This window comes from Sminthopsis crassicaudata, chromosome 5, assembly GCF_048593235.1.
Source record: "Sminthopsis crassicaudata isolate SCR6 chromosome 5, ASM4859323v1, whole genome shotgun sequence".
NCBI lineage: Eukaryota > Metazoa > Chordata > Mammalia > Dasyuromorphia > Dasyuridae > Sminthopsis > Sminthopsis crassicaudata.
In genome coordinates this window covers 155,529,626-155,544,128 of record NC_133621.1, presented here as the reverse complement: position 1 = coordinate 155,544,128, position 14,503 = coordinate 155,529,626, and the positions used below count along the sequence as shown (strand labels likewise).

Below are 14,503 nucleotides of genomic sequence, written 5' to 3'. Positions count from 1 at the left end.
TTCTCATTGTTTTGATTTTGTTTCATGATTTCTTGGGTATCTTAGAACATACGTTTCCCTTTGCTCAATTTTAGTTTTCAAGGAAATATTTCCTTCCTTAATTTTTGGATTCATTATTTAAAATTAGCTAACATTCTTTTCATGATTTTCTCAAATTGCTCTTGTTTCCTAATTTTTCCTCAATCTCTCTTATTTCATTTTTAAAGTCCTTTTTGAGGTCTTTCAAGAATTCTTTTTTTTATGTTTCGGGGACTGTTTTATATTTCTCATTGAAAAAAAATGACTTTTCTTTTCCTTATCCATTATCTTCCTTTGAATATGAACTCAGATCTTTTGTATCTCCATGGTCATGATCTCTGGTTGGGTTCTTTTTCTCTTACTCACTCATTTTTATTCTGTTTGGTTTTATTTGGTTTTTAGAAGCTACTACTGTAATTAAATTGCAATCCCAAGGTATAAGGAATAGTGTCCCACATCTCAGGTTCTTCTTACTATCAGTTTCTGAGGTCTGTCTCAGGATCCAATCTTGGACAATCCTCTCCATTCCTAAACTGCAGCTAGTACTCTTAAGACAAACTGTCTTGCTAATGATTTTATTCCTTGCAATCCCTCCAACAACTGGAAACTACATCTGTCTTCTCTGCCCCAGGAATGAAACCAAGGACTCTGCTCTCCTTCAAGTGTCCACAGCCAACAGGCTCTCTGCTTTCCCACTGACCAGGCCAGACTGAACTACAGTTCACGTCTGGTCAGCATAGCTATGCTTGGTGTCCCTCAACTAAGGAAGATCCTTCAATCTTCTATAGCAGTCTACAATGTCTGCAAAAGTTTCTAAGATAGAACCTTCCTCTTCACCCAGCTGCTCCAGGGCTTATTGTTTGTTGATTTTGCAAAGTAGCCTTGGGAATGTTTGCACTTCCTTCAGGATGAATCACAACCCCTGAAATTGGATCTTTTCTAGGGTCTACTCAAATTATCTTAGAAGAACAACTATTAAACAAGTGTTTAATTCTCTTGCTCTGAGGTGATGTTCTGTTTTTTTTTTGTTGTTGTTGTTGTTGTCGTTGTTGTTTTTGCTTTTTTTTTTTCTTCTTCTTCTTCTTTTGTGGAGAAATTTGGAGAACTGAAAGTTTTGTGACCTAATCTGCCATTTTCCCAGAATCCTCTCTAGAAATCATAAATCAGTTAAATACCATTAGAGAAGAATTGATTAAAAAAAAAAATTTGGTTAGTCTATTATCTAAATTAAATATTTTAAAAAATGGAATTAACTAGCTTGGCCAAAAGTTTTCCAAAATTATTTCCTCTATAACATAACTCTTCTTCATTCATCACTGTCCCATTCTTCCTACAGAGGCTTCTGAACTTCCTCATTGAATATATAAATGCTACATTTGGATTCAGGAACCTGGGTTTAAATCTGGCTCTTGTCTTTTAGGGAGCAAAATATTCAGATATTTGCTTTGTTACCATAGACAAGTCATTTTAACTGTTCTCAACTAGATGGTCTTATCATCTATAAATTGCTATAAATTATGTAAATTGCTTTGTAATCTTTAACAATACTAACTATTATTGTGCAGTCTTATCATCTGTAAATTAGGGATGATATTTGTAATTTGCTTTGTAAACCTTAAAGAACTTTAATTATGCTACATTTATTTCCCTTAATCCAGTGGAGAAGGAAATGGCAAACTACTACCCTATCTTTGTCAAGAAAATCTCATGGACAATATTGACATGCTATGCATAGTCCATGGAGTCATGAAGAATTGGTTATTACTGAATTACTGACCAATAACAAGAAATTATTGTATTACATTGACTATGCTATGTAGCTTTTCTTGGCCTCAAATTTCACCTCAGTCAAATGAAAAGTTTGGTTTAGATGAACTTCAAGGTCTAACCCAGATCTATAATACTAGTATATAAAGTTATTTCCTCCTCACTACTACCATATCTCTTATGCTATTTTAAACAAAACATACAATTCCAGAGCCAAATTCAGTCATACACATAAGTCTCAGTGGAATCAACAAGGTCAAAATTGCTTTTTTGCAACAAAATTACTATTTTATATTTAGATATTTGTAGTCGTGGGTTACCTTGCTAATTCCCTTCTTAGATTGTATCTTCTTTGACACCTTCTTCATGTTGAACATGTCTAAGGTACCAGGTTTGTGAGTTTTTTACCCTTTCCTTTTTTATTTTAAAGTGCTGTTAATTAGTTTTGCAAGATTCCTGGTAAATATGTTTTTACCGGTCTTTGAGTTCATCATTCCTATTTTGAAATCATGGTCTAGAAATTCAAATTCAATTCTCAAGGACCATGTTCTTAGCAGTTTTTTACTTCTCAAATCCATATTTTTCTTCATAATTATGTAAATTTAGTTAGACTTTATTAGAAGGGGCAGCTAGGTGGCACAGTGGATAGAGCACCAGCCTGAGTTCAAATCTGGTCTCAGACACTTAATACTTCTTGGCTGTGTGACCTGGGCCAGTCATTTAACCCCAATTGCCTCAGGGGAAAAAAAAGAAAAAAAAGAAAAAAAGAAAAAGGAATTCATTAGAATAATACTACTACTACTAAAAAAAAAAAAAAAAAGAATACTACTACTTATGTTCTCAAGACCTTCAATTCTTTGCCCAGGACTTTATATTCTTTGGCAATATTTTCTAGGTTCCTTTGTTGTTTTGATTTATCTCCACATATCTCACTAGAAGTAGATGATATCTGTCATGTTCCAGATGATGGCAGGGATGGAGGGAATATTTCAGATAATGGTACAACTACCTCAGTACCTCTATTGAAGGAGTTATGAACCACCACTATTCTTTTCAATTAATTCTGATGTCAACCCCTTATTGGATTACATTTTATCTAATGACACCTGAAAATCCCCTTACTTTGGATCACTGCTTTTAAAAGCAGCTTCTCCCAGAGTTAGTCCAGATCTCTTTTCTACAGAAAGAGCTACAAAATCTTCAATAGCCTGTCTCTTTTTGTTACTTTCCTCCAGCTTACTTCTTTACACTTATGAATCAATTACAAACCATGCTTATTCTTAGTGACTATCTAATGCCCTTTTTCATGCTGAAAAAACATCCATTTAGATTTTTTTTATTAGGATTTTTGCCAGGAATTGCCATGGTAATAACTGGTCTGTGATTTACACAATCCTTTTCTAAAAACTAAGATATGGTTTATTGGAAAATAAGAAATGGTCAGATGCTATCTCCTATTCCAATGACCCATCCAAAAAAAAAGTATCAACAGTATGGTTCAGAAATTTCATCTGTATTGTATGAGTATAATTCATCTTACCTGTAGAGATGAAATAATTCAAAAGGTCCTGGTGTTTTCCTCCTCTTTGCTTACTTACCTTAAGCTCTGATTCTTCCTTAACCATATATCATTTCTCTTTCCCAACCAGATCAGTCAGCTCGATAAAGAATGCAAAAGCAAAGTAGGATTTAGTTATTCATTTTTGTTATCTGTTAATACTATACCTTTAATACTATACCTTTCTCCCTTAAGCAGCAGACCTATACCTTCCTTGTTCCTCAAAGTTAAAAACGAAAACAAAAACAAAAACAAAACAAAAAGAAAGAATAAAGAAAAGAAAAAGAAAAAGTAATTGATTTTGTTAACATTCTTCACAATCATTAACTCCTTATAATCTTTAGTGTATCTGACACTTGGATGCTCCTCTGGGGAATAGATATCCAAAATCCATCTTTTTGGGCCATATAAGTCATGAAAATATTCAAGAGCTGAAAACAAATGATTTCCGATAAAAATTCTTCATGACTTACCCATAGTCTGACAAAAACTAGCTTATATATGTATGTTCATTTGGTATAAATAATTTTAAAGAATAATAATGAGCATCCTAAGATGTAGAGACAATGTGTTACACTAGAAGGAGCACTAGCTTTGAATCAGAAGCCCAGGTTCGATTCTGAATCATTCCTTACTTTCTGCCTGTGTGGTGTTTGCAGGTCATTTCACTTTTCTGAGCAAATGAAGGATTTAGACTATATGGTCTCAGAGGTCTCTTATAACTCTAAATTTCTGGTCCTTATTATAAGAGATGACCTATAAAGCAACTCCATTTAAATGTTACCATCTATCTTTATATGTCAAAATTTGTACCAATATAAGACACCTAGTTCTGCCAAATATCAATATCATTATTATTTTAAAATAGCATTTATATAGTACTTTTAAATTTCTTTTCTCTTTCTCTCTTTCTCTTTTGAGGCAATTGGGGTTAAGTGATTTGCCCAGAGTCACAAAGCCAGAAGTGTTAAGTATCTGAGATCATATTTGAACTCCAGTCCTTTTAACTTTAAGGCTGGTGCTCTATTCACTGCACCACCTAGCTGCCCTCATATTTTTAAATTTCTAAAGTGCTTTACATATAGTATTTCAACTGTTCATCACAACAACTCTTAACTTATAGATCAGGAAACTGAAGTTTAGAGAATAAAAGAGATTTACCTAAAATCACACACAAGCTAATATTAATTTTCCTGTATCCCATTGTTGAATCATTCATATTAATATCTATAGTGGAATTCATTTTTCTCATCTAAAATATAAAGTTTTATTATGTTCAGAGTAAGACTCTTTTAAATTATACTTTCAAAACTTAGTCTTTATAAAGTGATTCTTTCCACAGCAACAATTATATGTTGGCTCAGCTGCTGGAATTGCCCAGTTACCTTTACATCGGTGTGATATATATGGAAAGGCCTGTGCAGAGTGTTGCCTTGCTCGAGACCCATATTGTGCTTGGGATGGTTCTTCATGCTCTCGTTATTTTCCTACTGCAAAAAGGTAAGTTTGATAGGGGTTTAATATGTACATATTGTGTGTATATATATATATATATATAATATATATATATATATTATATATATATATATATCAGTATAAGAATCTTTTCCAAGGCATCATCTAAAAATAAGTAATCATATATTAATGGGTTATATGACTGGTATTTTACTAAATATTCTCAAAAGGCATGAGGGAAAAACTAGAGTGTTAAACTCAGAGGAGTAAAGAATTTTGCCTAAATAATAGAGTAGAAAACAAAAAATGTCTCCTTGGAATTTTCTTCAGAATACAATGTAATTAACAAATTTTGAAGTGCTTAAATGAGGCTGTGATATCATCAATTTTTCCTGATTGTAGAAATGACAAGTATTTATATATGCAGTCAGAATAATATGGTTCAGCCCATTGAATCTAGGTATCATGTTAGTTAAATGACTTACTTGAAAAAGATAGTTGCAGATAGGAAGGATATAGTTGTTGAATATTGGGGTCAGCATGGATGTAGATAGGTATTGAGAAGCATAGAGTTTCCCCTGGTTTCTTTTACTGCCACAAAATTCATTTGAAGAGTAGTATTTATCTGAATAAACCCAACAGCTCCTTCATTATGGTTCATAGAAATGTTAAAATCCAAGTGACTAGAGCAAATCATTTAGGAATAAAGAAGAAAGAAAAAGAGAGGGGGAAGAAGGAAAGGAAGAAAGACAGAAGGAAGAAAAAGAGAGAGAGACAGAGTAGGGAGGAGAAAGAGAGACAGACAAGGAAACAAAGAGAGAGAAGAAAGAAAGAAGGGGAAGTAGAAGGGAGGGAGGAAGGATGGAAATTAAAAGTCCAGAAAGAAACCTTTATAATTCAGTTTTCTATTTTCCAGAAGATACTTATGTCAGCAGTTTCCCTTAATTCTCAAGTGGGAACCTATTTTTGCACAGATGAGGGCCTTCCCTTGAAAGTCTATCTGTATTATAGGAATGCCTACTGTATCCAAATTCTTACAATAACTAGGTTTCAGTCTGTACTTTCAAAACTGTGTTATATAATATGTCATATATAAAATTTATATTCTATATGATTGATTATATAATATATGATAACTAAATTAGATTTTACATATGTGTATATACATATATATATATATATATGTGTGTGTGTGTGGCTGCTAGGAGGAGAGTGGATAGAGTGCTAGGTAGGGCATTAGTTAAGACTCATCTTCCTCAGTTCAATTTTGGCCTCAGATACTTCCTATTAGCTAAATGACTCTGGGCATGTGATTTAATCTTTTTTGCCTCAGTTCCTCAAATATAAAATGAACTGGAGAAGGAAATAACAAACCACTCAGCATCTTTGACAAGATAACCCTAAATGTCCACAAAGAGTTAGACAAAAACTCAAAAATAACTGAACAACTGCAACAAATATATATGTGTGTGTATATATACATATACATGAACACACAGACTAAATTATTATTTTGTTTGTCTTCAGTCTTTATTGTTAGCAAGTTACCTAGGGAGACAATGTGATAAAATTGAAAGTGTCATACCTTCAGAGGGCATGGGTTCACTCTGCTACTACTGAATAACTTGAATGGTTTCCTCATCAGTGAAATAAGGGATGAACTAGGTGACCTATCTCTAAGGTGCCTTACGAGCTCTAATTCTAAAATTCTGTGATCCTATTTGGAATATGGTATATCACAAATCAGACTTATAAATGTATTATTTTATGACAAATTGTCATCACTGAATGAGAATTTGCTATTATGCAGCTATATAATCTCTATGTCAAAGCATTTCATCCCATGAAAGGCCTGGAAATTGACTGTTTCCTTAGGTCCTATCCCATCACACCACCCTTAAGATATTGTTCCACCCAATATACTAACATCTACACCATCCCTATTTGTAAACACATACTTTTCAATTCACAGTTCTACTGAAAAGAGTTCAGGTCAAGTACTCATGTTTTATCTGTACCTTACCCTTTGCTTCTACTTCCTTCTCTTTGAGATTGTTCCCTTTCTCACTAATCATTCTAGGCTTTAGAAAAGAAAAAAAAAATGGTTATGCTATAATTTTTTAGGTTCCCATAACAAACTCTACTTTCTGGTATGATATACTTTTCTCCTCTAAAGGAGATAGGCTTCTCCAATCTGAGGAAATGCTTCCAATTTGCTCTGGAATTGACAAGCTTCTAATCTCCTCCTTGCCCTATTTCATTTACTTAAAGTTAGAATGGAATTATTTAAATCACTTTAAGATACTAGGAATCTCAGTCTTTAACCATCCTCAATTTATGTATTCCTATAGGACATTTCTATCTTTAAAGTGAATTTTCTGGGGAGACTAGAAGGAAAAGGAAATTCCAACTAGATACAAAAGTTGCTGTGGACATAGGGTTGCTATTAATATATTACTCATTACATAATAACTATTTATCCACTAAGGAGCACTGTTCTTCACTGCTTTATCTTTATGTATAATAAAGACTAGGCATTTGCAATTCCAATCTGACTCTACCAGTTATATGTTTTACCAAATACAACAGGACTCTCAGGAAAATGACTAACTTTCTATGATTAACAAAGAAGTAAAAACCTTTATCTACTAGAGCTGCCCCTTTTGTAGGTTGCATTGCCTATCTCACTAGGTGGTGTGCTCTGTGTGAATTTATCTAATTATTCTTTTGACAATCTCTATATACCAGAAAAATCTACTCTCTCCCCTTTGTGCTGAATTTTAATAAAATCAGCTGCAAACAAAAAGCTACCCCTCGGGATGCATGTCTGTGACTTCTTCCAAAGCCATAAGGCCCTTAATCAGCATATTAGACATACACCAAACTCAAGAACACCAGGATCATAGTTCAGGTTTAGACCTCCCTTTCAGAGACTCTTAATAGGAGCCATCAAAATAGCTCATGCTATTATATTTGTGGCCTCCTAATGGGTCAGTGTCAATTAAGGGAACTAGGAACCTAGGACTCTTACCAAAGCTAACTAAAGCTCTTACTTAAAGACAATGAGGCCTTTTTCCTTTACTCATTGTTCTGTCCTTGAGGCATCTGATCTGATCCTATAACTGCTTCCCAGAATGGCTTGCCTATGGACCAAACTGCATAGGATGCCAATTGGTTCTTCTTTTTATTCCTCAGTAGTAGAATAGCATGCTGGACTTAAAGGAAAACCCAGATTATAAAGAAATGATTTTCATCCTTGAATTTCCCATTCCCAAATGTCACATCCTCGATCTATTGCATCTTATATTCTCCTTTTTTCTGTCATCTCCTAGTTTTCTCCCATGCTCCAGGATTGTATCAAATGCACAAGGGCCACAAAATAAGGATGGGAAGGAAGGAGGAAATTATAATATTGTTACACATAAGAACATACACTGTACCCTAAAACTATAAACAAGTAGATTACTTGCTTAAATATCTAAACAGATCTGTGATTTATCAATGTGGTTATTTCTTCCACTGTAAACTACTATTAAATATTAAGAGAAGTGTACAAATGGCAAAATCCTTCTTAACACATAAAGGTCACTCTAATTACTTACTTTCAGTCAGTCATTTCTAGTTGTATTTGACTCTTCCCCATTTGGGATTTTCTTGCAAAAATACTAGAGTGTTTTTCCATCTCCTTCTCCAGCCCATTTTACAGATGAGGAAACTGACACTGAATTAAGTGATTTGACTAGGGTTCCACAGTTAGTGAGTTCTGAAAATTTGAAGTCATAAACATGAGTCTTCCTCAGTGCAGACATGGCACTCTATTATCTAGGGTATCTAGCTGCTCAAGCATTTACGTACTGTGTGGCTAACAGTAGCCAGATGTGTGGCTAACATCTAATACAAATGTATTAGATGTTATGAGAAAAGGTAGTTGCCTGCATGGAACTTATATTTTAGCATGGGAAGGAAAACATATATAAAACATTGGCTCTGTTGTTCACTAGTTATATGACCTAAGAAAATCTTTTTGCCTCTCTGGATCTCATCTTAATCTGTGAAAAGATTAAAGCTGCCTAAATGATGATTAAAGTCACTTATAATTTCAAATATTTTGATATTCTTAAAGGAAACCATCTCACTGTCCAAAGTTTTCTGCACTCAACTGTGGCTTCAAATAACAATCCATAATTTTTGCTGATATTTGACACTGATTCAATTGATCAATGATAAATGGGAAAACACATAAGTTATATAAGATAAATCCAGATAGTGGAACAGCTATAAAAGAATGCCTCAAGTATCTTCAATTTGAATCTAAGTACTTGAAAGTTTGAATTATTTCACAATTCATACTTGTTTTTACCAATGCTTAGCAAACAGTAAGTGCTGCCTTGTATCAAGTGCTTAATAAATACCTAATGAATGATTCTATTATCCTTCCTTAAACCATTTTCATTTCAAGGAATTTGAGTATATCTTCAATAAGAAGGGTATTAAAGGCTTGGTAGGAATATATATGTATATATATGTATATATTCATATATATATATGTGTGTGTGTGTATAAACACACATATATTATGTATATGGCTGTATAGATTACATAAAATATAGCACAAACTTTTCAGAAAGCCTACAGTAGTAGCAAAAGTATCTATAATAATATTTATTTTTTAGTAAACTATTTTAAGATAACATTTTACATATGAAGAAATGGTAACTCATAGACTAGGCAATTTGCTTATAATCATACAGCTGATATGTCAGAAAGTGGGTTTGAAACTCAAGTCTCTTCTGATTGAAAGCCCAAAGCTAGTTTGCTTGAACTAATATTCCCATTTAAAAATACGATCTTCTAAAAGCAACTTTTGTTTGAGTTTTTTGTTTGTTTGTTTGTTTGTTTTTTCTTAGAAAATTCCCATTGACAAAATGTTTTGGAAGAAGTTGAGGGTTACTAAGTAGGTAGAACAAGTTTTCTGTATTAGTATCTTTTGAACTACTTGATTGTTGATTTAAAAAAAAAAAGAGTTATAGGCTATCAAATTAATGCTGTTCTGAAATCCATTCATAAAGGTCCTTATCTTCAGCTTAAAAAATCAAAACCAAAATCAATGGGCTTTTGCCATGTTACTATAATATTAAAAAAAAACAAACTTATAAATATTTAGTTAGTATCTGATGACAAATAACGCCTTGTATCAAACATACAAAATTCCTTCTTAGTCTTCTCCCCTTTTATTTCTTTGTGAGCAAACTGTTGTTTACCCAAGACAGTGTTAGCAGATTGATCTTAAAAATTTGAATCTCAGTGAATAGGTGAATGTAACATTGACCAAACATATAATAAATAATTTAATAATTACTACATAATAGTAAATATGAGGATAAAAATAATAGTTATTTAAAATTAAAATGTCATGCTTTCTAAGCACTTATCATGAAGCAAATAAGTGGTATAGCAGATAGTGTCAGGCCTGGAATTAATAAAACCCATCTTTGGGAGTTCAAATTTTGCTTCAGATACTTAATAGTTATGTGACCCTGGGCAGATCCACTTAACCCTGTTTGCCTCAGTTTCCTACTTTGTAAAATAAGTGGAAGGAAGAAATAGCAACTTACTCTAGTATCTTTGCCAAGGAAATGTCAAATGGAGTCACAAAGAATCAGACATAACTGAAAAAAGTGACAGAACAACAGTAAAAAGTACTTTTTGCTACAGGGGGCTTAAAAAAAAAAAGATTCTAGAGTAATAGAATTCCGCTTTGAACAGAAGTTAAAAAGACCTTTCTGTCTTTGAAAATTCACACACCATCCCATAATTTAATAGTAATCCAATTGAAGAATTTGTTTAGACTGGAATTTGGGAGGACCTGGGGGAAGAAGCTTTTAATGAACGTCCCTTAATTTACCTGTCACAAATTGAACATTGAATATTATGATATAGCGTAAATATGTTTATTGAACCCCTTAGATTGTGAAAGTGTAAGAAATGATCATTAACACATCCCTCTTTTATTGTAGACACATTCTATTTAATCTATATCACTTGTCTAGCACTATGTTTTCAAAAGGGATTTTTAAAAGAAGCTTTAGCTTATATTTTCTCCACATTAATTGCATTTTTAAAGAGCCTAAATGACAGTTGAGAGTCTCCTCAGATGCTTTGTGGTTCGTATTTCACAAGTTCCCATGTTGGCTTAATTTTGAAATGTGTGACATTTGTTTGATATCCTCACTAATTCTACAAATAGAATTCTATAAATATGTTTGTCTTTGGAATTTATGAATGCAGTAACAGAATCCATGTTAGCAGCCTGAAATGGTCTTCTTGTAACTTTTTTTCAATTACAGAGAGAAGTTTTGGAGAAGGCAAATAACCATTAAATTAGAAAACAGAGAAACCAGGCCATAATGTTCTTGCCTTTTTCAGTCCATTACACAAAGTCATCTGTCTCTCCACACCATTTCCCCACAACCACTAGGTTATGTACACACCTACCCAGAGCTCCCTCCTTCCTTCTTTAACTTTGGTTAGCAGCCTACTCAAACTAGTCAAAAATGTAAGGGAGTGAGGAAATCCAGAACACTTCACATCAAAGATGTCTCCTTGAAAATTAAAGTGTTTTGATGCTTTGGATAGAGATCTAAATTATTCAGTCCATTTTCCTGTCAGGTCAGAGATGCTATGCTTCATCAACTTAGAAGAGTTCCTTCAACCCTAAAAAATGTAAAAAGGTTCAGTTTGCATGATTATTTGTCTTACAAGAAACAATATACAAAAAATGTTAAATTTTGTATGATTTACAGATGGTGTTTATACTATGACTTCTAGCTGAGAAATGCAAAATATTTTGCAAAAATCCTGGAGCATTTTTGTATCCCTCACATAGTATCTCTATTGTGGTACTAGGCAAGGATTCAGGAAGTAATTCTTTAATAAATGAATAGAACAATTCCACGCCTAGGGGAATATAATAGTTATGGAAATAAAAAAAAATTCAAAGATGAACAATTCCATAGAGCAAAAGAAGTAATGTATATTTGAAATAAAACTATTATAATTTCAGTTTTATATTCCTTATATTACTGGGAGATACATGATTCTTTTTGTAACCTTCCTTTCTTTCAACCCTCTTTTTCCCTTATTGTATTAGTATCAAATAATCAGAATTTTATAAACTCCACATTAAAATAACCCTAAAGTATGTGGATTAATGTGAATAAGTGAACAATTATTCTTCAGCATCTACTAAATCCCAAGCACTACACTAGATCCTGGAAGTGCAAATAAGATAGTTATTGTGCTCAAGGGTCTCATGTTCTTATAACATATGTTAGAGGGAGGAGGAAAGAGAAGGAAGTTTTGGTCTAAGGAATCCCATAGCTGTGAGAACTGCAGGGCAGTGAATTGTTTCATCCCTTTCAGTAACAATGGTATTAATGAATTAATTACTTTTCCTAGAGTATGATATTGGGAGAAAGGCAGTGGCATTGCTAGCAAAAAATGGCAAAGGGTACATGCTTTATAGCTGAATATGGCCATTTTTCTGTTGGATGACTAAATCCCATGTAAAGCACGGCCTGCGCATTGGCTATATATGGAACTAGTTGTCCTTTTGCCTATTTACCCACCAATTCTTTTATGTGTAATCTTACTTCACATATATTTTCTCATCCTCAATGTACCATATGTAAATTAGTGGTCTAGAGTAAATGGTCTTTTTCTATTTTAATTCTATAATTCTATGATTCTTTTGAGGTAACTAGGTTGCCCAGTGGATAGAATGTTGACCCTAGAGTCAGGAAGACCTGAATTCCAATTTAGACTCAGATACTTTGTATGACCCTGAACAAGTCATTTCACTTTGCTTCAGTTTCCTAATCTGTAAAATGAATTGGAGAAGGAAATAGAAAACCACTCCAATATCCTTTCCAAGAGAAGCCCAAATGGTGTCATACTGAGCTGGACAGGACTCAAGAACAAATCAATACACAATCCTTTGATCTAATCAGCATAGCTTAACCCCAGGGCAAACTTTTAAAACTGAATGGATTTAATAATAGGCTCTGTAGGTGTGGGGGGGGAGGGGGTGTGTGGATGGGTGTGATAATTTACCAAACTTGAAAAGATTCTTAATGTCTTTAATAGCTTTAGAATTGGGGGAAGCAAAAGAGCAAGATCATAATCAGAGAGAAAATAGGAATGTAGGAAAGCAGAGTGGGGTGAAGAATAAGGTGAAAAGAGTGATCATTAAGAAGATATTAAGTTTAGAAATAAATACTATTTTGATAAGATTTTTCTTTGGAATTTTTTTTGTGAAATTCTTTCAGTTCCTTATGTTGTGATTTTTCTCATAGCTCTCATTTTAAAACTTAATATGGAATGGAGATTTTCTATTTTTGTTTTAGAGATTTATTTCACTAAAACCTGTGATATAGGCATGCAAAAATATTATTCACCGTACACCTGAGAGAATCACATTTGGGGAAGTTGAAGAACAATAGAATGTACAATTGTTTGTTCCTTTGTTTTTCCACCCCTTAAATGTGGGCAGAAAAAGGAATTAGCTGTACCATCTGGAAAAGCAGAACTTATTAACAATAAGGAAGGGTGACTTTAATGTAAACTGGTATGACTACATTTTTGTTTCATAAGGCAGTCTGTTTTTGTGTAGCTGTGATATTGTTCTGTTATCTAATTCCATTTTCTCTGCCCAGCCAAGACTTTGACCAAATACAACCCTGTTGTTGTTGTTGTATTAAATTCTGAATATCCCCAAATTGGATTTGCAGTCACAGTCATTTAGGACAAAAGAAACAGATGAGAAATAGATTCTCCCAAAGTTGAGAGAGACAGAGTCAGAGTCAGAGACACAGAGACAGGGACAGAGATGAAGAAAAGAAAGAAGGAAGGAAGTGAAAGAAAAATTGATTTAAAAAAAATCTTGTTGCTCAAATCTTTATATATTAGTGAAAAGATATATGGGGGGAAGAGAGGGTAAGGAAGAAAGAGGGAAGGAAAGGAAGTTGAATTTGTTGAAAGTTTTCTTTAGTAAATTAAACTAACCACTTCATGAAAATATGGGAAAAGTCATATTTTATCTCTTCCTGAGTTGAAAGATTAGGAAAATACCTCACTGAACACTCGTTTTGAACCTGTAAAATTCTTATCACAAATCATTCTTATTTATGAATTGACAGTTTTCTCAATCAAGTCACTATTTGTTTAAAAAAAAAAATTGTTGTCGTTATGACTGACTCTTCTAAAGCCATGGACCATAGCATGTCAGGTCCTCCATTATCTCCTGAAATCTGTCCAAGCTCATCTTCATTGCTTCCATGTCATTATCCATTTCACCTCCCTCTCCTTTTGCCTTTAGTCTCCTTTCTTGTTAAAGCATGATGCTACTTTGAATCCCTTTGCATTTCAAAAGTTAAATTAGCCCAAGCCTACCAGAGATGAATTCAAGATTCCTATTTATTGCCATTATACAGATCAAACCATGAAGTCTTTGTAATCAATATTTGAAGACTTATTTTCTCATTATAAACTAGTACACTTGTTACATATTATTTTGGAACCTACATTGAAAAGTGCAATAAACTATTATATTCTAGTATTAAAAATCACATAATTTTGCTTCATATTCTGAGATCTGTTTGGTTCCTGACTTCATAAACATGACTTTTTCATGATTTTTCACAAGCA

General features: G+C 33.2%; 1 protein-coding gene across 9 annotated transcripts in view; it reads left to right on the top strand.

Annotated features, from left to right (window-relative positions):
- Positions 1-14,503, top strand: part of SEMA3A (semaphorin 3A) — a 636,674-nt gene that overhangs the window by 600,907 nt on the left and 21,264 nt on the right. For all 9 annotated transcript variants that reach the window (XM_074268519.1, XM_074268522.1, XM_074268521.1 and 6 more), the window contains one exon: positions 4,686-4,843. In XM_074268519.1, coding sequence (XP_074124620.1) covers positions 4,686-4,843 — 158 coding nt within the window. The remainder of the gene's footprint in view (positions 1-4,685; positions 4,844-14,503) is intronic.